Consider the following 24,501-nt stretch of genomic DNA (forward strand, 5'->3'; position numbering starts at 1 on the left):
AGAAGCAGGCTTCCCGCGGAGCAGGAGCCCAACGCAGGGCTCGATCCCAGGACCCTGGGACCATGACCTGAGCCAAAGGCAGACGCTTAACGACTTGTTCTTTTTAACAGTTTTTTTCCAGTCCAGATTCCAGAGCAGATGATTGCAGTGCATTTATTTGTCATGTTCGTTGAGTTCTAGATAATCTGTAGTAGTTCCCTCCACATTTAAAAGCATAGGCCACTTGTCTCATGTTTCCTCATGGGTAGATTCAATATACATTTTTTTCCTTTTTTTTTAAATTTTATTATGTTATGTAAATCATACATTACATTATTAGTTTTTTTTTTTTTAAGATTTTATTTATTTACTTGACAGAGAGAGACACAGCGAGAGAGGGAACACAAACAGGGGGAGTGGGAGAGGAAGAAGCAGGCTTCCCACCGAGCAGAGAGCCTGATGCGGGGCTCGATCCCAGGACCCTGGGATCATGACCTGAGCTGAAGGCAGATGCTTAACTGACTGAGCCACCCAGGTGCCCCTACATTATTAGTTTTTGATGTAGTGTTCCACTATTCATTGTTTGCATATAACACCCAGTGTTCCATTCAGTACGTGCCCTCTTTAATACCCATCACCAGGCTAGCCCCTCCCCCCACCCCCCTCCCCTCTAGAACCCTCAATTTGTTTCTCAGAGTCCATAGTGTCTCATGGTTCGTCTCCCCCTCCAAATTCCCCCCTTCATTTTTGACAGGAGTACTAGTAAGTGATACTTTGTCCTCAGTGCATCACAGAAGTACATAGTATCTATTTGTCCCATTACTGATTATGTTAACTTTGATCATTTGGTTAAGTGGAGTCCCCAAAGTTTCCTATTAAGTTATTATTTTTCTTTTTGTAACTAGTAAGAACTTTTAGAGAGATACTTCAAATCCATGTAAATATCCTATTCCTTATCAAACTTTTACTCACTTTCACTCACATCCATTGATAATTTCTACCCAAATTAGTTATTACTATGATGGTTGTAAAATGGTGATTAAAAAAAAAATTCCCACTTTTCTATCAACGTTCTGCTATAAGGAAGAATTTTCCTTGTTCTGAGTGATTGGTTGGCATTATGGATTCATAGACTTTTATTCTAGTATAGTCCTTTGTTACCATTTATTATTTTGGTGCTTTATAGTCTGATTTATCCTTCCTATGCTTTTTATTTCCATTTCTGTCCTACACAAAAGGTAGCATTGTGTATATTCTCTGTTGCACTTTGCCTTCTACTTAATTTATTCCGAAATTCATTCCATATCAGTTCATAGAGATCTTCCTTGTTCTCTCTCCACAGCTGCATTCTTCTAGTGTGTACCACAGTTTGTTCAATCAGTTTCCTATGTTTGAGCCTTTAGATAGTGTTCAATGTTTTGCCATTACAAATAATGCTGCAGTGAATAGCCTTGTGTATGAATATTTCAGTGTTGTTGGAGGTTTATTTTCAGGATAAATTCCTAGAAATGGGACTGCAGGGCCAAAGGTTAACTGCGTATGTAATTTTGTTAAATATCACCAAATTCCCCTCTATGGGGATGAAACCATTCTGATCCTAACATATGAGGGTGACTATTTCCTTATAGCCTCACTAACAGAGTATATTGTCAACCTTTTGAATTTTGCCAGTCTAATAGATGAGAAGTGGAATCTCGGTGTGGTTTTAATTTGCATTTCTCTTAACATAAGTTGAATATCTTTCATATGTTTAGGGGGCCTTTTTAATATAATTTTAATATTGTTTATTATCATCTTTTGCCCATTTTTCTATTCAATAGTTTTTATATTTTTTTCTCCTCATTTTAAAGTTCTCTCTTTATTAACAGTGATAGCCTTCTATCTGTGCTACATGTTAAAAACTCTTTTTCCCAGTTTGCATTTGCCTTTCAACTCTGCTTATGGTATTTTTGGTCATGCAAAAGGTTGTGTTTTTTTTTTTAATATTGTCAAATATATAAATCTTTTACTTTATTGCATCTGGGTTTTGAGGTGGAGTTTGAAGGCTTCCCCTTTCCTCAGGTTACAAAGGAATTTACCCGTATTTTTTATGTATGTATATGGTCTCTCTGAGTTTATCTTGTGTAGGGTGTGAAATGCTTACTATTTTCTTTTTGTAAATATCCAGCTGGTCCCAGTACCATTTATTTAAAAGTCTCTTTTTGCCCCCAGTGATCTGAGATAACATCTTTATTATATACTGAGTTTCTGTGTGTGCTGGGTTCTAGATCTTCTAGTGTAGGCCATAACAACACTACCACACTGTTTTCTACAATGTTTCAATTATTGAGGCTTTGTAGTATATTTTAATACATAGTAGGGTTATTTATACCCCTCCTGTATAACTCTCTTTTTCAGTGTTTTCCTAAATTTCTTGCATGTTTGTTTTTCCAAATGAACTTAATATCACCTTACCTAGCTCTAAGAAAAAACCTTGGTATATTTATTGGGATCAAATTTATTTATAAGTTAAGAACAGTCGTTTTTATGATGTTGTGTTCTATTAAAAAATGAGATCTGTCTTTCTGTTTCTTCAGTTCTATTTTTTTTATCTCTCAGGAATGTTTTATACTTATCTTCATTTAAGTTTTGTACATTTCTTCTTAAGTTATTCCTAAGTGTTATTTTTTGTTCCTTTTGTAATTTTTTCCCCTTCACTATAGCTTCTAACCAATTGCCATTAATGTATATGAAAGCTACCTTACTGAGTTTTTTTATTCTTTGAGTTACTTTTGCCATTGATTCTTTAGAGTTTTCTGAACATCCTATCATGTCATCTGCATATCAGTAGTTTTATTTCTTCTTCAATTGTTAATGCCTTTGTTGTTTTTTTTCTCTAGTTGTTTGGGTTAATACTTCTAGTAAAATGTTAAATAGTAATGGAAATATTGGACATACTTACTTTGTTTCTGGCATTAGTAGGAATGACTTTGGTGTTTTCCCATTACCTAATATGCTGTTTTTAGGATTGAAGTATGAAAATTTTATCATATTAAGGAAGTATCCATGTACAACAATTCCTATTTTCTTGGATGCTTTTTATTAGGAATGGTATTGAATTTTGTCAAGGGTTTTCTCAGTATTTATGGAGGTAATCATATGAATTTTCTCCTTAAACCCATTATTATGAATTACATGAATGAGGTCCTAAAATTAAAGCATCTTTGCATTCTACGTACACACATTTTGGTCATGGTGTACTGTTAATGTGATGCTTGAATCTATTCACTAATATTTTATATAGTGTTTCTATATTGATATTCAGAAGTGATGCTAGTCTTTAATTTTCTTGTGCTGTCTTTATCAGGTTAGATATAGATATAAATATAGATATATACTACTTCATGAACATGAGTTAGAAGTTTTCCTGCATGTTCTGTGCTTTGAAATAATTTATACAACATTGAGACTATGTCCTTTCTGAAAGTTTGGTAGAATTTCTCTGTGAAACTGTCTAGGCTTGGTGCTTTTTTATGAAGTAGTTTATTGATACTTTTCTCTGTTCTATGAAATTTCCCCTTTCTACTCGGATCAATTTTAGTAGACTATATTTCCCTAGAAAATTATCAATTTTATCTACGTTTTCAAGTTTATTTGTATAGAGGTGTACAAAGTAATTTCTTTTAATTTTTAAATTTCTGCATCAATAGTTATTTGCCCCTTGACTTTTTTTTTTTTGGAGACAGCACATGTGAGTGGGGGGTGGAGGAGGGGTGCATGGGCTGGGCAGAGGGAGAAGGAGAGAAAGAATCTTAAGCAGGCCCTGTTACCAGCGCAGAGCCTGACTCCACGCTCAATCTCACAACCCTGAAATCATGACCTGAGCTGAAACCAGATGCTCAACCAACTGAGCCACCAAGGCATCCCTTACCCCTTGATATTTTGCATTTTGTATATGTGTGCTTTCAATGTTTTTTTCCTTGAAAAAGGTAGCTAGTGGTATGTCTATTTTGTTTATGTTTTTCCAAAAAATCAGTATTTTGACTTATTAATTAGATCTACAGTTTTTTCCCCTGTTTCACTACATTCTGGTTTTACTTTTATTATTTCCTTCCTTATGTTGTCTTTTGACTTGCTGTGTTCCCTTTTCTAGCTGTTTGAGTTGAGAATTTGATTTGTTTTCATTCTTTTACATTAACTACTATAAATGTTTAAAGCCATAGTTTTCCTTTGATCACTGTTTTAAATATATTTAATAGATTCTTATCTTTATTGCTCAATTGTTGTTTTACTGTAATTCTATTTATATTTCTCTTTACCAAGAACTATTAATAGCAAAATTTTAAATTTTTAGGTGGAAGGAGTTTTTGTATTTAATTTCATTTTTAATTTCTAGTTTTAGTGCATTGCAGTGTTTGTAGTATTTCTGTTTCATGAAATTTACTGACTTTTTTAGTCACATAATTTATGGTCAATTTTTCTGACTATTCTATATGTGCATGGAAAGGAAGTATATTTTCTTGTCTCTATTCTCATAGTATAGTATTTGATATAGATGCATAAAGTCTATCTTACTGATTATATTACTTAGCTCTTTTATATTATTTTGTCCATAGACCTGTGTGTTAAAGTCTCTTATTATTAGTGTGTTTCTATTTCTCCTTGCATCATCTGTAGTTTATATAGGTGGTCACTGTGTTCTTTAATGCATATATAATCATAATTCTGTATCTTAATTACAGATTGTGACTTTTAGCTTTATAAAGTATCCTCCTTTGTCAGATTTACTTCATTTGTTGTCTTACTTCTACTTTGATACCTGGCTTTTAATTCTTGTTTTCTTTTGTTTCCACCTGCCTCGTGTATCTTTGCGCATTTGCCCTTTACTTGTAGCCTTTCTGCATCATGATGTTTTAGGTATTTTTCTGGAATTTGCATAGAATTAAGTTTTACTTTGTGAGCCAGTTTGAAAATCTTTTTCTTTAAATAGGCAGTTAAAGCCCATTTGTATCTATTGCCATGACTGATATGTTTGCACTAAACTCTATCATATTTTTTATAAAAGGTATCTAATTTAGTTATATTTACTATATTTCTTCTTCTATATGATAGGTTCTTTGCTCCTTATTTTTATTTTATTTATTTTGGTATATAGGAACATTTGTGGTTTTGTTCTAGTGATTACTTTTGTAAACTAGAAAAAAAAGAGCAAATTAAACCCAAAGTAAATAAAAGGAAGAAGAGAATAAAGGTTAGAGCAAAAAACCAATGGTTCTTTGAAAAAAAGTTGATGAACCTCTAGTTACACTGATCAAGAAAAAAAGGAGGGAAGACATAAATTACCAATATCAGAAATAAGAGGACATCACTACAAATCCGTCAGATTAAAAAGCATAATAAGGGAGTATTAACTTTTTGCCAGTAAATTCAACAACTGATAGGAAATGGACAAATTCTTTGAAAAACACAGATTACAGAAACTGACTCAAGAAGAAACAGAAAACCAGAACAACCCTTTATCTATGAAAGAAATTGAAATAGTAATTTAAAAACCTTCCCACAGGGATGCCTGGGTGGCTCAGTCGTTAAGCGTCTGCCTTCGGCTCAGGTCATGATCCCAGGGTCCTGGGATCAAGCCCCGCATTGGGCTCCCTGCTCGGCGGGAAGCCTGCTTCTCCCTCTCCCACTCCGCCTGCTTGTGTTCCCTCTCTCGCTGTGTCTCTCTCTGTCAAATAAATAAATAAAATATTAAAAAAAATAAAAATAAAAAAAACCTTCCCACAAAGAAAATATGCATCCCAGATGGTGAATTCTATCAAACATTTAAGGAAGACATAATACTAATTTTATATAAAGTTTTTCAGAAAAATGAGGAGGAGGCTGCCAAATAAAGACAAAGTCACCCTGGTATCAAAACCACAGGCACTAAAAGAAAACTACAGATAGATCTCTCTCATTAATTTAGATAGGAAAAAATTTAATAAAATATTAGTAAATTGATTCCATTTAAATATAAAAAGTGGAATACACCATAACTAAGTAGAGTTTATAGCCCATTAAAGTTAATACATTAATTTCTCATTTAAAATAATCTAACTTCTTCATACACTTTTTTAACAGATTTGACTCTTAATTTCATCCCACCATTTTCTTTTCTTTTTTTTTAAGATTTTATTTATTTGAGAGAGAGAGAATGAGAGACAGAGAACATGAGAGGGAGGAGGGTCAGAGGGAGAAGCAGACTCCCCGCTGAGCAGGGAGCCCGAAGCGGGACTCGATCCTGGGACTCCAGGATCATGACCTGAGCCGAAGGCAGTCGCTTAACCAACTGAGCCACCCAGGCGCCCCTCATCCCACCATTTTCAAATGTCAAAATCCACTCTCTAAAACTAAAGATTTGCCAGCATTGAGAATTTCCAAAATAATTTGCCGGAGTCATTGGACCCCATATTAAGAAGTCCCTGCTTTTAGGATGATGGTGATATTTTATATCTTGATTGTGATCATGGTTACATGAGTACACTGATCAAAACTGATTGATCTGTACATTTAAAATAAATAAATAAGGTTGATTTTTAAAAAGTTCCTGCTTTAACCATAGCTTTTGTTTTAGATCTAAGGTAGTAGCAAATATCTGAAGAATATCCTTAACAGTAGAGAAAGTTTTAGAATCCCTTCCAGTTCTAACCCTGCCTCAAGTAAACCTAATGAAGTGAACCTGATATATACCATAATGAAATCCCCTTGTTTGTGGACTAAAAGGCACTAGTTTGTTCACTAGTTCTGTGCAGATACAAAAAATGTCACCATTTGGGGCTTAACACATGTGACTCATTTAAATTATTCTCTAACTTAAATCTATATTTAATTTCCTTCTATTTCATTAGACCAAGCTTAATTCATACAGTGTTATTTTTGTCCATAAACATGAATTTAAAAATTGTCTTTCAACATTAAGTTCACCATTCACTTCTGTTAGAACAACTCTAGATGACTTTGCTTATTCACTCTTGTTGTTTTGAGCTTTATTCATTCTTCAAATTGCATCTACATTTATCTGAAGAAACTAAAAGTAAGCTCATTACCATAATAGTGTGGGACTTAAAATTCAGATCTCCTGTAAACTTTTACTTAAAACAGGTACTTAAAACAGATACTTTAAAGAATTATTTTCTTGGGGTGCCTGGGTGGCTCCGTTGGTTAAGTGGCGACTTTCAGCTCAGGTCATGATCCCGGGGTCCTGGGATCAAGCCCCACATCAGACTTCCTGCTAAGCAGGAAGTCTGCTTCTCCCACTGCCCCTCCCTGCTGCTCATGCATGCATGCTCTCTTCTCTCTCTCTCTCTCTCAAATAAATAAATAAAATCTTTAAAAAAAAAAAAAAGAATTATTTTCTTAACCTGGTTGTTTGGTCAAGAATAGACTTAAGTGCTAGGTTTGCTCTAATAGTGAGCATTAATATCTTTCTCTTCTTGATGGAAAAAGGAGAAGTGACAATTTAACCAGACTTTGTTTATCAAAAGTATTATTTTTATTCTTTGCTGTTAATGCCAAACAAATATTTTCTCACTCGGATTTTCATGTTTTCTTGCCATTTAATGTTTCCAGTAAGTGTCTAGTGAATATAATAGTGGTTTATTCGTAAACTTTAAATTTGGTGATCATTGGTTTATAATCACTAAGTTAGGAAAAATAATTTATACTTTAACAAGATCCAAAAGAATGCTAAGGCACTTCACAGAGATATATGATACCACCTTTGTGTTTAAGTTAAGAGATCAGAGTGAAAAAGTTAATAAGAAAGTAAGATACAGCCATGGCTACAGTCTTGTATGCAATCTTGTGAAGGCCAGCACATCTAATTTGGGGCCAGGCCCCCAATTTTGCCCATGGTTTTATAGCCCCACCATGGGGTTGCCAGATAAAATACAGGCTGCCCGGTTAACTTTAAATTTCAGATGAACAACAGGTAATTTTTTAGTGTTAAGTATGTCCTTTGTTTGATTTACTACTTCTGACAACCCTGCCACACAGAGTACAATGCAGCCATTCTAACTACTGAGTTGCCTGGGTAAGCAACCTCAGCTAAAATTTGGAGGTAACCTATTTAATTTCCTGACCTCCAGAAGATTTCTCACCAGATGATTTGAAAATTTGTGCCTATAAAAATTGTAGAGTTCATTAGTATTTTCTACTGTAAGTACAGCTGACCTTATGGCCGTCATGGTTTTGGGATTTGCATTTTTTCCTAATGTACTTGGGAAAAAACATTCTTAATCAAATACTCAAATTGCTATGGCTGATCTCATATCCTGCTAAATATTCTGACTTTTTTATCATAAAAAAAGCCCTCTCAAGAGAGTACATCATCTGCATTAGAGGTCACACAGTAGGAATTAGCGCTCTTAACCATATCCTTCCTGCACTAATAGATAATAGACATCACATGTAGCACAATCTTCGAATGAGAGAACAAACCACATGGAGTGTAGCAGTCCTGTTTCCCTCCTCCACATTGCACTTTGCCCCTTTTACTCTACATACCGATGACAAGATTTATAAGATCTTGGGATTTGTGGCTGGACTGCACAGCAAGGTAATATTCTTATTGCCATTTCATCTCCATGGTTGCTCCTCAGAGTGGTTTGATTCTCAGAGATTTTCATGTGTGTAATGCTCTCCTCAGTATATTCATTCTTGCTTGTAGAATTGCTGATACCCTCATTCTTTTTTTTTTAACTGGCCCCTTGGTGTTTCTGCCCAAGACATTGCTCTTTCAGCAACCAGTCTTCCTCTGAAAACTTCCTCTGATTTTTTGTATGCCTCATATTTCTGGAGTTATAATTTGGTGTAGTTTAGTTTATTTTGAATGTAAACTTATATTTTGATACTTAATTTTAGAAAAACAGCTTTCCTTTTTCTTAAATTGCTTGAATCACAAATTACTATTTTTCCTAAATTTTAATTATGTCCTCGGTACTCTCTTTTGTTCCCCTACCCCTTTTTTAAATAAACTTTATTTTTTTCTAAAGATTTTATTTATTTTAGAGAGAGAGAAAGTGCACGGAGGGGAGGGGCAGAGGGAGAGGGAGAGAGAAACTTAGGCAGATTCTGAGCTGAGCACGGAACCCAATGCGGGTCTCGAGCTCATGACCCTCAGATCACAACTGACTCTACCACCCAGGTACCCCCAAACTTTATTTTTTAGAGCAGTTTTAAGTTCGCAGCAAAATGGAGCAGAAAGTTCAGAGTTCCCATATGCCCCATTTACACACACACTGTTATCCCTGTTATCAATATCCTGCACCAGAGAGGTACGTTTGTTAAAATTGATGAACCTACATTGACATGTTATCATCACCTAAAGTCCATAATTAGAGTTCACTGGTGCTGTTATACATTCTGTGGGTTTTGACAAATGTGCCCATCATTGTAGTACTATAAAGGGTAGTTTCATTGTCCTAAAAGTCCTCCGTGCTCTGCCTCTTTGTTCCCTTTTTTAAATTTTTCTTCCCTTTCTTCTCTTTTGAACTTCAGCTCCATTATGAAATAGAGCTTTGCCCCATAACCCTGAAGGACAATATTGAAACAGTACATTAAATGTGGTCACAGGGTTTTTTTTCTTTATTCTTACCTAACTTTGAACAGGTAATGGAAAGTGAAGAGTTCATGTTGCTTCCAGCCAATCAGCTCATTGATATAATATCTAGTGATGAACTAAATGTTCGCAGTGAAGAACAGGTGTTCAATGCAGTGATGGCTTGGGTCAAATACAGTATTCAAGAAAGACGTCCTCAGTTACCCCAGGTATGTTGGAAACCTTTCTCCAAGTAACTGTCTTTTTTGTACTAGATGAAATAGTATATATTTGGCTTGCAAAAAAGAAACCGTTGTCACTGTCCCTTATATTAGACTGCAAGAGAGATCATCTGTCTCCCAGTAAATCAAGGACATAGTGTTTAGAAACATTTTAAGTGTTTATCATTATGAACTTTTTGCTCCTTAGCTTCCTCTCTATCTTGCATCAGCTCTAGGTTAGGGTATAGCACAAGTCAGAACCTAAATGGTACTAAATGAACAAAAGAAAGCAAGGATGGCAATTGTCTTGCTTCCCATCCCAATGTGTCTTGGAAATCCTGTTACATTTTGAAGAGGAAAGGGATGATATGGGCCATAAGTGATCACTAAATGAAATGTTTAATGTTCTTGTTCTTATTCTTCTTCTTATTATTATTATTAGATCCCAAAGCAATTGAAAACACAGTATGGGAGCATGGGTTATGTATTCTCTTAAATATCTTGCAAGTGGGAACTCGTGCCTTTAACAGTATTTATTATCTCTTAGGTGCTGCAACATGTTCGTCTGCCTTTGCTTAGTCCCAAGTTCCTGGTGGGCACCGTAGGCTCTGATCCCCTCATCAAAAGTGATGAAGAATGCAGGTATGAGTGGCCCTGGGTGGGAAAAATCAACAACTAAGCATTCCTATTTTCTCCCAATTTCCTTATTTGTCTTGATTCCTAAATATTTGTATTTCTTAGTGCTGACACCAGGGCAATATTTAACAGGTTTTTCTTCTGGGTTAGGGTCAAGAGGAGGAGATGGAAGAAGAGAGGACTGAGCTTCCAGTATTCCATTCCATTAGTTTTTATGTGTGGTGCTAATTGGTGTAGAAGTGGCAATAAAGAGGTAGATTTCTAAGATTTTAATGCAAGCTTGAATTTGAAGAGGCAGTTCTCTGCTAATACATGTTTTTCTTGAGATAAATAATGCTGTTGACTCTGTCAAAAAGTGTCAGGAGCATTTTTTCGTTCTATCACATATGCCTGCCTAGGGAATAGGACCAGCCTTGCTTTCTGAGGATGTAGACAGAGTCAAAGGACTACTCCTCAAGCCCCTGTGGAAGGGTTTCCACTAGAGTTTGGTGGAGTAGTTTCATAATGTATTTTGATTGAAAGAAATTCTAAATGCTTTTGTAATACAAACAAGATACCTATTTTATTGGGCTATCTCTGTAATATACACACAATTTAAAAATTACTTTTCCCAGTTTGATAGATTTTAAGATTTAGATTCCAACCAAACCATATGGTGTTTTTAACCATTTTCTCCCCCCAACATGTTCTATATATAAAAATGAAAGAGCAAGTCAATACTCAGAACTTCTTAGACTATACTGACCTTTGGGTCTCCCTTAGTGACTAAAGAAACTTGTTCTAGTATTAGGCATCTCTAGAACAGAGGTAGAACACGTAGATTCATTTGCATTTCTTCTATAATCTGAAGCCTGTCCCTTTAACAAGATATGTCAGAGGGAGTTTTAGATATTTGTCTCTTAAATTTAAAAAAACAGACAAATGGCAATTAATTCCCTCAAATATTGACAATAGCAGAAGGAAAACCATATGAATTATGGATTTGAAATCTGAAGAAACAATGCAAAGATGCCCCTCCCCCCAAAACATAAATCAGATTGTACTGATTCTGATGCACAAAGTAAAGGTACTTCCAAAGTCACTTTTAAAAGAAGCCCCTTCCTGATATCTTGACCTCGTGACATTTACTAGCTGTGGGACCTTAGGCAAGTTACTTTAACCTCATTCTGCTATGGTTTCTTCATCTGTAAAGCAGGGATAATAATAGTACCTATTTCATAGGGCTGTGGTGGGGATTGGCAAGTTAATACATATTAAGCCCTTAAAACAGGGGCTGACACATAGCTGTAAGTGTTCTTGTTGTTACTATTAATTTTGGGTTGGCTTGCTAAGTATTAGCTCTATAGTACTCTTTCTAGGAACCCCTGAACACTTAATTAAAAACCGGATATTAGATCACAGTCTTTGTTTTTAAGGCTGAGGAAGCTTGAAAAAACTCTTGGTCATCAGCTTGGGATTTGGGGGGTGGAGGGGCTGTTGGTTTTTTGGGGTTTTTTAGGATAAATAAACTCAGAAGGGGTCTTATCAAACCCATATATTGGAAGTGCATTATTGGGTCATGATTAGGACTGGTTCTGCAATAATAATTTACTCTTTGTAACATAAAAAGCTAGAGAAATGAAAATGTATTTTAGGAAACACTTCCAAAATTGAGAAAGAACAGAGAAACAGATTGAATTTGCACTGATCAGGCACTGAATAACTCAGAGGACTCAAGTGAGAGGAGTACATACATGAATAGATTTGTATTAGGATATTGTATTCAACAAGTATAATTACTAGGATCTTCTCAGAAAGTACCTTAATAGACAGAAAAAAAAAATTTGTTCATCCTCAGTAGACTTGTTGAGAATAAACCATTTCATATGGTACCAGATAGCCACTTAATATTAAATGACAGTATAGTGTTTCTTTTTAGCAATCCAATTTTTGACATAGTTTTATTATTTAATTAATCTAACAAATATCTAATGCCAGGGCTGATGTACTGCTTTGCCAGTATCCTGCAGAATCTAGTAAAATTCATTAGAAAGCAATAACCATGCAGGCTGGTAATTGAGTTGTAAGTTTTAGTTTCCCATAAGTTATTGTTGGCCCCAAGCATATTAAGTTTTAAGCTAAAGTTTATACTAAGATAGGAAGTCATGATGGAAATACCAATCAATTTACAACTCATAGTGTGACTGGCATCATTTCTCTCAAGTTTGTGACTTTTTAAATATTGGCTGGCATTCATGATTTGGTTTGATTTATGCTTGTTCCCCTTTGCCGACGTACATATTCCTAAACCATATTGGGATTTGACTAACAATGTTATTTAGACATTTGGAATAAAGGCAAAATTTTCTCCACAGGGACTTGGTAGATGAAGCTAAAAACTATCTCCTATTGCCTCAAGAACGACCACTAATGCAAGGACCAAGGACAAGACCACGGAAACCTATTCGATGTGGAGAAGTACTCTTTGCAGGTTTGGGTCTTAATATACTGTGACTAAACTGAATATTTTCCCACATGTTAAACTGATATCCACTGTCATAAGAAACACATAATAAGTTACCTTGTAGCTTGATTGTTAACTCATGATCCAACACTGGTATTCTCCGAGAGTGCTCTATTTTTATATAAGTCTAAAAATGTCATGCAATGGATGTTTTGTTAAAATGAGTCACATGCATTAATTCTGTCAAAAAACATTACATTAAACAGTTACATGCTTTCCTAGCTCTACTGAGCTAGATTGAGACCAAGACAACCTGCTATATCATTTTGCTCCTATTCTCTACTCCTAAATCTCTGACAATTTTTAGCCTCAGATGTTTCCCTTCCTTCCATGTAAACTCAGCTACCTTGCTCACCTGAACAACTTTCTCACTGTTTAGTCAAACTACTTCTTACTGGTTCTGTCTTAGTCCATTTGGACTACTCTAACAGAAAACCAGAGACTGGGTGGTTATAAACATAAATTTATTTCTCACAGTTCTGGAGGCTGGGAAGTCCAAGGTAAGTCACCAGCAGATTCTGTGTCTCATGAGGGCCCACCTGCTTCTTCATGGAGGGTCGTCTTCTCATCTTTTTGCTGTGTCCTTACTCGGTAGTAGGGACAAGGGAACTTTCTGAGGTCTCCTTTATAAGAGCACTAATCCCATTCATGAAAGCTCTGCCCTCATGACCTAAGCACCTCGCAAAGGCCCCACCTCCTAATACCATCACACTGGGGACTAGATTTCAACATACAAATTTTGATGGGGCATACAAACATTCAGTCTGTAGCAAGTTCTTTGAATTTTTTTTCTAATTCTGATTCATGTAGCTAGCGAGGACTTACTCTAGAATTTGTATTTAAGCTCCCAACTTGCACTAATTCCATGGTTTCTTAGATGTAGGTATGCTTGGATTCTTTTGTCCCATTTTAATTTGTGAAGTGTTCCATTCCTTCTCATCAGGGAATTTCATGCAATCTCTGGGGCATAGTATCCTTTTCTGTCAGCCTAACCACTGTCTATCTTTTTCTTTCCAGTTTAATTTTCTCTTGGCATGTGGAAATATATTTTCCCCTATATTTTTAGAAGAGGCACCTTGGTGGCTCAGCTGGTTGAGCGTCCAACTCTTGGTTTCAGCTTAGGTCATGATCTCAGGGTCTTGAGATCGAGCCCCGGTCAGGCCTACACTCATTACGGAGTCTGCTTGAGATTCTCTCTCCCCCCTCTCCACCTCTCCCCCTCCCCCTGCTCTCTCTTTCTCTCAAATAATCTTTTTTAAAAAGAAGAAAAATTTGATAATTTCTGTTTTGAATTCTCTCTTTTTAAATTTTTTCATATAAATTTCTTCATGTAGAGGATATTGTAGTATTTCTTTTTTTATTTATTTGAGAGGGAGAGAGAGAGCGCATTTAAGAGCAGGGGAAGGGACAGACGGAGAGGAAGAGAGAATCCCAAGCAGACTCCCCGCTGTGCCTGGAGCTCGACATGGGGCTTGATCCCATGACCCATGAGATCATGACCTCAGCTTAAATCACAAGGTGGACACCTGGCCACCCAGGTGCCAACCCCCCCTTTTTTTTTTAATTGATTGATTGATTGATTGATTGATTGACTTGGGAGAGAGAGAGAATAGTATTTCTTCCAGAAGAAAATTGATGCCAAGTTTTCTTTTTCTCCTTAATCTTCATCAGGCTTTTTTTTTTCTCTTTTGAAGGAATTTCTTCATTCTTGTTTTAAATTTCAAACTTAATTATTAATTCACTATGCACTGAATTCTCTCATACTTCCAGTGTCCACATGTCTCCATTGTTATTAATTGATTTATCATTTGTATTATCACTCTTATTTATTCCTATGGCTTTCATTCCTATGTGTGCATGCACAGTTACATATTCACCTGTTTGTGTGGGTTTACACAGACACTTGCATGCTCACACCTACGTCTGTATCCTTGCCCCCACATACCAGTCTTAGAGTTTCTCTTTCCCAATTTTGATATTTTATTTTATTTAAAAAAAATTTTTAAGTAGGCTCCACGTCCAGCATCAGGCTTGAACTCACAAGCCTGAGATCAAGAGTCGCATGCTGTACTCAACTGAACCAGTCAGGCACCCCCTCTCTTCAATTTTGAAAGTCAATTGTCTGTTTTTAAAATTAGAAGCCTGCAAGATCTAATTATTTGGCACCTGTGGCTTCATGATGTGTTGGTTTTAGGAATGTAGTAGTAAGGCCATCTTTGTGGAGTTATGTCCATTATTATGAAGATCTATTAACTGTTTTATTTGGCTGACTGTTAGGTTTAATTCCTGACTAGGGATGACAGTACAGTACTGTTTCATCAGCCTCAGAACATTCTGGCGATGATTAAGAACTAGATTAACAGAGGGGAAGGTAACAGGAACTCAGACAAATGAAACTGAAGAGAACTTCCTCCCTATGATCAAAAGCTAGAGGCTAAGCCAAAAGGGTATATGGAGAGTATATTTCATGTCCAGGGTCTTCTCTGGCTTCAGTGGGGATACCAATCCAGTGGAACTAGACAAGGCATACCTTTGGGAATGCTGAGAGACACTAATGTAGCTCCTTAAATAGGAATTTAAACTTGACTTCGCTTGAGTTATTCAACAGCTGCCATCTTTATCCTGCTGATTTCTACCATATTTTTCCAATGTGACCTGATTATAAATTGTCAGGTGGCATGTTTTCAGTGTGTAACTATCTTCATGAAAATCTAATTTGCCTCTTTGATTAAATCATGGTATTGGGTGCCTAGCTCGCTCAGTCAGTAAAGCATGTGACTCTTGATCTCAGGGTCATGAGTTCAAGCCCCACATTGGGTATAGAGGAAAAAAAGAACACCTTTTGAGGCACCTGGCTGGCTCAGTTGGTGGAGTGTGTGACTCTTGGTCTCAGGGTTGCAGTTTTAAGCCCCATGTTGAGTGTAGGGATTACTTAAAAATAAAATCTTTAAAAAAAAAAGATCATGGTATTAATGAAACCATACTTTGTCTTCTTTAGAAGCCAGCTAAATTGGATCAGTTTTATGATCTCAAATTCCTGCTAGTAATCACATAATTTCACATTGCTGATTGAGTATCTGATTCCTTGACAATATTGTTAACTACTTGAAGGCAAGGACCATTTCTAATTTATCTCTGTAGTTTCTAGATTGTGTAGCAATCTTATCAGAATAGGCACTCAATAAAGATTAATTACATGCTGCTGATCCTGAGGAATACTAGTGAGAAATGAGCATCAACCCACCATGACTGATGGAAAAAGGAAATTGGAAAGCACATGCCAGTAGCATTAACGGATTACTAATGTCACTTTGCATATGAAAGATAACCTATTTTTAAATAACACCTTTGGGGTGCCTGGGTGGCTCAGTCATTAAGCGTCTGCCTTCGGCTCAGGTCATGATCCCACGGTCCTGGGATCTAGCCCCACATCGGGCTCCCTGCTCAGCGGGAAGCCTGCTTCTCCCTCTCCCACTCCCCCTGCTTTGTGTTCCCTCTCACTGTGTCTCTCTCTGTCAAATAAATAAAATCTTTAAAAAAATAAAAAATAAATAACACCTTTGGGGCACCTGGTTGGCTCAGTTGGTTAAGCATCTGACTTCAGCTCAGGTCATGATCTCGGGGTCCTGGGATTGGGCCCCACATCAGGCTCCACGCTCTGCTCTCCCTCTCCTTCTGCCCCTCCCCCCACTAGTGCACACTCTCTCTCTCAAATGAATGGATAAAATCTTTTAAAATAAATAACACCTTTATTTTTCTGATAATATATATGTGGTATAAAAATTTTGATTAACAGGGTACCTGGGTGGCTCAGGCAGTTGGGCGCCTGACTCTTGATTTAGGCTTAGGTCGTGATCTCCAGGTCATGAGATCGAACATGGTGTGGGGCTTCACTGGGGGGCAAAGCTTGCTTGGGGTTCTCTCTCCCCCTTTTTCTCTGCCCCTCCCCCATGCATGCCCATGCACACACACACTCGTGCGTGCTCTCTCTCAAATAAATAAGAAATTTTGATTAACAAAAAAATATAAGGGGCACCTGGGTGGCTCAGTTGGTTAAGCAACTGCCTTCGGCTCAGGTCATGATCCTGGAGTCCCAGGATTGAGTCCCGCATCGGGCTCCCAGCTTAGCAGGGAGTCTGCTTCTCCCTCTGACCCTCCTCCCTCTCATGCTCTCTATCATTCTCTCTCTCTCTCAATAAATAAATAAAAATCTTTAAAAAGAAACCGAAAAATATAAAGAAGAAAAGTTAAATTATCTACCATCTTTTTTTACACTATGAAGCTTTACATTTTCATTTGTAGAGAAGAGCCATTAGGTCTTTTCCTTTACAACTGCTTTGGTTTTTCCCAGCTTTCTCTGTCTTTTTATGTTTTCCAGATCTGAATATCATTCTTGAGTGATACTGTTCACTGACATTATTTTAGATCTTGACCTATCTGTCTCTACTTTAGTAAAGCTTAATCTTCAATTTCTTTTGGTTTTTATTGCAATTTTGTTTTCATTATCTTTAGAATGCCAAATTACCAATTCTCACTTAACTTTGGAAAATTGAGCCTTCCTTTCTTCATCACTCTGTGGAAACCCTGGAAACCTAAGATCAAATCTATAATCTTAGTAATTTTTTACTCAGGAGCATTTTACTTCTCCTGATATCTTCTGGCCTGTCCTCTTGTTTTCCATTAGACTTCTTGATGCTTATCATTTTGTGTTTCTGTTTTGTTTAGGGTTTTTTTAGGTTTTCACAGTTCAGTGATCCTTATTCCAGATACTTTCTAAAAGTTGCCTTCTTTAAGGTAATACTTTTTGACCAAATCTGTCTTTGAAGTAATTTTTTTTAGAGTCAACATCTCACCATGTTTCTTTGTTTGTTTTTCAGCAATATTTTTCCTTAGGTACATTTCTTAACTCAAATTGAGCATTCTCATGGCAAGGACATGCATACACTTTATTTTGCTAAATATAGCTATATTTAGCTTATAATAACTTAACTAGTTCTGTCCCAGCTATATTATCACTTGTTGCCTCAGAAATCATAATACAGGTAAAGTTGCCATGAGACAGTGGAATTGATGCTTTCCTTTTCTTGTTCCCCAGGTCACAGGAAATATTGAAATTTTCTTTCCTAAAGACCTATTTTTTTGTTGTTGTTGTTGTTAGTATCAGAGGACACAATTTATGAAGTGGTAATAATTTGATTTGGAGCCAGATAATCCAAAAAAAGTTGGTTTTAATGGCTCCCATAGTAAAATTGTGACCAAGGTTTGGTGGTTAGGCTATTTGATTTGTCTTAAATGCTTATAACCCTCACATTTGCAGCCAAATTTTATTTTGGATTTTAAGATGTTTTCTCTGACATTGAAACTCCTGGCATATATCCTAGAACAGAATTAAAATTAAAATTAATATACACAAACTTACTATGATTTAGTATGTTTTTATTTTAATTAGTTAACATGAAGGTGCAATATTGGTTTCTAGAGTAGAATTCAGTCATTCATCATTTACATACAACACCCAGTGCTCATCACAAGTGCCCTCCTTAATACCCATCACCCATCTAGCCCATCCCCCACCCTACTGTGATTTGGTATTATTTGAATATTCTGATTTAAATGAAACCATAAAAAATAAAATGTATACAGCACATTGAGATTTGAAATAAAGAAGTAAGTTTTCACATCCATCTAGAATAAGATTAGAAAACATTATAGAAACCATTATTTTTCAGATGTTTTGAGATTACAGTATCCTTACTTAACTTTTTAAGCTCCAGAATGTAGCTCTTATTTTGGATTGGAATAGAGATGATTTGAAAGAATAACAAATTAAATGTATCTGCTATAACCACACTTTTTTTCAGGTCATACTCAGGTAGTACTCCAAGAAGCTCTGTGGAACTCAGTTTGACTTCTGTCATTCTGGTTATGAAAAATGTAGTTTTTTAAAAAAGTTTTCTGACCTTATATGTCATGTTGGATAATATAGAATTCAGTACAGGCTTAAGATTACGCAGAAAGTATTTTGTAGTATATATCATAAGAATTTTTATATTATTTTTGGTCACAAGAGGACTATTAAGAGACCATGAATAGACGAGTCAAAATCCCTTCCCCTACTAGAATAAAAACAAACCTAGGCTTCTGATTTATAGTGTTTTTTTTAAGTATAATTAACATATAATATCTTGTTAGTTTCAGGTATACATCATAGTGGTTTGATATTTTTTATGCATTACAAAATAATCCTTGTTTTACCATGTGTCACCACACAAAGTTATTACAATATTATTGACTGTATTCCCTATGCTACACATTACATGCCCATAACTAATTTATTTTATATTGGAAGTTTATACCTCTTAATCCCCTTTACCTATTTCAGCCACCCCATAAACCTCCACTCTGGTAACCAACATTTGTTTCCTATATCTATGAGTTTGTTTCTGTTTTGTTTTGTGTGTTTGTTTTGTTTTTTAGATTCCACATAAGTGAAATTGTGTTCTATTTGTCTTTCTGTATCTGACTTATTTCACTTAGTTGGATCCCTCTAGATCCAACTATGTTGTTGCAAATGGCAAGATTTCCTTCTTTTTTATGGCTGAGTAATATTCAGTTGTGTATGTGGTATCCATTCATTTATCAGTAGACCCTTAGGTTGCTTTCAAATCTTGGCTGTTGTAAATAATGCCACATTGAACACAGGGGTTCACATATCTCTTTGAATTGGTGTTTTCATTTTCTTTGGATAAATATCCAGAAGTGGGATTGCTGGATTGTATGGTAGTTCTATTTTTAAGTTTTTGAGGAACCTCCATACTGTTTTCCAGAGTGGCTGCACCAAGTTTGCATTTCCAGTAGTATGAGGAATACATTGCAAATGTATGAGGATTCCCTTTTCTCCACATCACCAATGCTTGTTATTTTTTTGTCAGGTTTTAGTTCTTTTGGTTTTCAATAACAAATTACATTTATGTAGTGTTTTATTCTTTAGAAAGCAGTTTCATGTATATATTATTTCACTTTTAAATTTTTATTCTTTATTTTACAAATAAGGTAGTTTACAAGATATTCCCAAGATCATATCGCTTAGTAGAGGTTACAGTCAAACCCCAGTTTTCTACCTAAATTCAGTGCTCTATCCATTAAATGCTACATTATTTCTCAATCTCATTTAAATTAGTGTCTTTGCCCTCCTCTATAAAATGGACCTAATACTAACTTATTTAGAAAATTAAAGATTATAGCAACCCCAGTAGCATAAGTAAAAGTCATAACTTATGTTTTGACCTGCTTCTAGACATATTTGGTAAGTCCAAGCATTAGGTCACAATTTAAAGTTTTGCAATGAGTGATACATTCTGTGCATTAGGACAGGTATTCTCCTGACCACTACTCTTACTTCCCCAGTCGGTGGCTGGTGCAGTGGAGATGCCATTTCTAGTGTTGAACGATATGATCCACAGACCAATGAATGGCGAATGGTAGCTTCAATGAGCAAAAGGCGATGTGGAGTTGGGGTCAGTGTTCTTGATGATCTGCTATATGCAGTAGGAGGCCATGATGGATCCTCTTATCTCAATAGTGTTGAAAGGTAAGTAAGGTCAATTTGAATTTTTTTTGCATTTGAGATGTTAACTAGGAAACAAATGTGATTTGCTGCTTTAGTGTTACATTTGTGGCACTAGTTGGCAGCCTTGACCCCTTAGCATGACGTACAAGTCCTTCATGATGTAACCTCCGCCTGACCTATTTTTGCAGTCTGTCTCCCCCAGCCACACCACTGTTCCCTAATGCTACTCCAGATCCACCAAATTGCCTGTAGTTCCTTGGACACACTAAATTCTTTTATTCCTCTTTGCCTACCCATATGCATGCTGTTCTTTCTTCCCTGGATTATCTCTCTAAGATTCAAATGTTATTTCCTACATAAAGCCTTCTCTGACACCACACAATTAGTTACTCATTCCTCTGCCTTTTCATAAGTATTTTGAACATACATATCTGATTGGCTATCATTGTTAAAATGTCTTTTCCCATATCTATCATAGTGCCTGGCACATTGGAATGCTACGATAATTGTTCTAGTTTCTTGCTTTCATATTCCCTTTTTCATTAAACTGGGATTTACAGTGATTCTTGGTATTTCCTAAAAATGTCTGTGACATCCTGCAGCATTAAAAGATCTAGAGGTAGGGGCGCTTGAGTGGCTCAGTCGTTAAGCATCTGCCTTCGGCTCAGTTCATGATCCTAGGGCCCTGGGATCCAGTCCCGCATTGGGCTCCCTGCTCAGCAGGAAGCCTGCTTCTCCCTCTCCCACTCCCCCTGCTTGGGTTCCCCCTCTCACTGTGTCTCTCTCTGTCAAATAAATAAATAAAATCTTTAAAAAATAAAAATAAAAAATAGAAAAGATCTAGAGGTATAGTTTGTATAGCTGAAAAATGAAACAGAGGAATCAACTCCATAGAAGTTAAAAAAAAAAAAAAGCACACTTAAAAAAATAAATAGAGTTAGAGGTGCCTGGGTGGCTCAGTTGGTAGAGCATGCAACTCTTGATTTCAGGGTTGTGAGTTCAAGCCTCACATTGGGCAGAGAGCCTACTTTTAAAAAAATTGAAAATATGAGCGCCTGGGTGGCTCAGTTGGTTAAGCGACTGCCTGCAGCTCAAGGGATTGAGTCCCGCATGGGCTCCCTGCTCAGCAGGGAGTCGGCTTCTCCCTCTGACCCTCCCCCGCCATGCTCTCTCTCATTCTCTCTCTCTCTCTCAAATAAATAAAATCTTAGAAAAAAAAATTGAAAATATAAAAAATAAAAAATAAAATAAATTGAGAAAAAGAAATAAGAATGGAAATTATTAAATATTTACAACTTAATAACAATTAAGCCCAAATATATCAAAATGTGTGGAATGCAACTAAGGTAGTATTCAGAGGCAAATTTATACTGCATTTTAACTTAATATGCATTCATTTGAAAATAAGAAAGATGAGAAAATAAATCATGCTTTTAAATCATGAAGTTACAAAAAGAGCAACAAAACCCAAGAAAATAGAAAAAAAGAAATTAAATAGAAAAAAAGAGAAAGAACTAATGAAATTGAAAACAAATAAAATTGATATAATTACACAAAGAGCAATTTGATAGTTTTTTTTGACACTATATTTTTTAAATTGAAAATGACTCTACTCTGTGCCCCATGATTCTACTTGTCATCATCTATTTGCACAAAGAGAAATATACAAGGATAATCACTGTTTTTAATAGCAAAATGTCAGACACAATGTAAGGATACATCAACAGGAATATGTAATGGAACACACAATAATGAAATGCTGGAAAAATCTAGAACATTATCTATTAGCATGGATAGATCTCAGAAGTATGTTGAGTAAAAAAGCTGTGCCTACTGTGTGGTATTATTTATGTAAAGAAAACATACTTGCATCTAAATATACCTATTTAAAAGTATTTTACTGAAAAGTCTTGAAGGACATACACCAGGTCACAATGGGAAGAGACCAGAAATTGGTAGAACTCAAAGGAAAATTTAGGTTTATCTATAACATTCTGAAAAAAGTTTTAAAGAAAATATATTCATATGTGACCTGTATAAGTAAAAATTAAGTTTAAAAAATAAAACCTAAATTAGCTTTTCATATGCTTTAGTTATTAATCAGCCCATATTTAGAGGAAAGAGTATAGAATATGTAAATATAGCCAGGCTTTCTTTGTGTAATACAAACTCTGCTCTTACTATGTTCTCTGCAGGTATGACCCCAAAACAAACCAGTGGAGCAGTGATGTGGCTCCTACAAGCACTTGCAGGACAAGTGTTGGTGTGGCAGTGCTCGGAGGCTTTCTCTATGCTGTGGGTGGCCAGGATGGCGTGTCTTGCCTCAACATTGTTGAGAGGTGATTTTTTTTAAGTCATTTTCAATTTTTTAAAAGAATATAAAGGGTATTTACCCAAAGGATGCAAACATAGTGATCTGAAGGGGCACCTGTACCCCAGTGTTTATAGCAGCAATGTCCACAATAGCCAAAATATGGAAAGAGCTCAGATGTCCATTGGCAGATGAATGGATAAAGAAGATATGGTGTGTGTGTGTGTGTGTGTGTGTGTGTGTGTGTGTGTGTGTAATGGAATATTACTCAGCCATCAAAAAAATGAAATCTTACCATTTGCAATGACGTGAATGGAACTAGAGGGTATTATGCTAAGTGCAATAAGTCAATCAGAGAAAGACAATTATATCATTTCAATATGATTTCACTCATAAGTGGAATTTAAGAAACAAAACAGGATCATAGGGGAAGGGAGGGAAAAATAAAACAAGATGAAATCAGAGAGGGAGACAAACCATAAGAGACTCTTAACTATAGGAAACAAACTGAGGGTTGCTGGAGGGGAGGTGGTTAGGCGAATGAGGTAACTGGGTGTTGGGCATTAAGGAGGCCACTTGATGTAATGAGCACTAGGTGTTATATGCAACTGATGAATCACTAAACTCTACCTCTGAAACTAATAAGTAAATAAATAAAGGAAAAGAATATAAAGGGCTCTTTAAAGGAAACAGGTTAGGATGCCAGGGACAGCACCATTCAGTGGATATCCCATGGGCTTTAGGGGAAAAGTTTTCAGATGATCTTAAGGGTCTAGGAAGATGAAAGATATAACCTGATTTTTCAAACTATTTGTTATACCAATAGAGCCTAACTGAAGAGTTGGAATCATATTCTAAATTATATTCCATATATGAAATTAAGCATAGCACTTCTGAAATCTGTTCTGATTTTTCCCCCAGTACTTAATGTATGACTGCCCAGACTTCCTCCAAAAAAAAATGATTGAAGTAATAATACTTTGTCTAGCCCATCTTATAAATACCCCAAAGTATTTGTATATGGATTCTCATTAATTCTTGAAGTGTACTTAGGGAAATCTGGGTTGGCTGTGGAAGTTTAATTTATACTTTTACAAATCAGTTAATTTTAGTGAAATAGATTCTATTCTTAATTTCTTGCTCCATCAGTTTGTCATTCTGTCCTAGAGATTAGATTTTGGAGTCTCATGTGTTAATGATTAATAGCAAGAACATTCCGTATTTCATCCTCACTTCTTAAAAAGAAATGTTTCATGACTCTTCAGAATTTTTCAAATAGCATTTACTAGTTGGGTTACCATGTTTAAGTTGAAGAGTTTAACTGTCTTAAATAGAGATAAAGTTGCAGGTAACTCTTGAAAGCTATTTCTTTTTATTTTTCTGTTAAGAAACTTATTTCTCTACTTTCAAAACTCTATGCAAAAGGATTCTGGGAAGATAGCAACAACAGCATAATTCTTTAATCTCTCCAAATTCCCACATAAAAACAGAGTAATAGATAGCAAAACTAAAAACCTATGGATAAATTATGGAACTTGGTTGGATAACAGTGTGAATGTACCTAACACTGCTGAACTCTACACTTAAAAATGGTTACAGTGGTAAATTTAATGTAAATTGGTGGTAAATTTTACCATAACTTTAAAAAAAAAACCTATGGACAACATTTAAAATATAACTAAGGAAGAGGGTATTCCCATAAACACCAAAACATCAATGGGCAAA

At 35.8% G+C, this 24,501-nt stretch overlaps 1 protein-coding gene across 3 annotated transcripts in view; it reads left to right on the plus strand.

Annotated features, from left to right (window-relative positions):
* Positions 1–24,501, plus strand: part of KLHL20 (kelch like family member 20) — a 58,223-nt gene that overhangs the window by 19,613 nt on the left and 14,109 nt on the right. For all 3 annotated transcript variants that reach the window (XM_078077975.1, XM_078077973.1, XM_078077974.1), the window contains 5 exons: positions 9,607–9,765; positions 10,304–10,398; positions 12,747–12,862; positions 20,303–20,486; positions 22,661–22,804. In XM_078077975.1, the coding sequence (XP_077934101.1) occupies positions 9,607–9,765; positions 10,304–10,398; positions 12,747–12,862; positions 20,303–20,486; positions 22,661–22,804 (698 nt within the window). The remainder of the gene's footprint in view (positions 1–9,606; positions 9,766–10,303; positions 10,399–12,746; positions 12,863–20,302; positions 20,487–22,660; positions 22,805–24,501) is intronic.

This window comes from Halichoerus grypus, chromosome 7 (assembly GCF_964656455.1).
Source record: "Halichoerus grypus chromosome 7, mHalGry1.hap1.1, whole genome shotgun sequence".
Taxonomy (NCBI): domain Eukaryota; kingdom Metazoa; phylum Chordata; class Mammalia; order Carnivora; family Phocidae; genus Halichoerus; species Halichoerus grypus.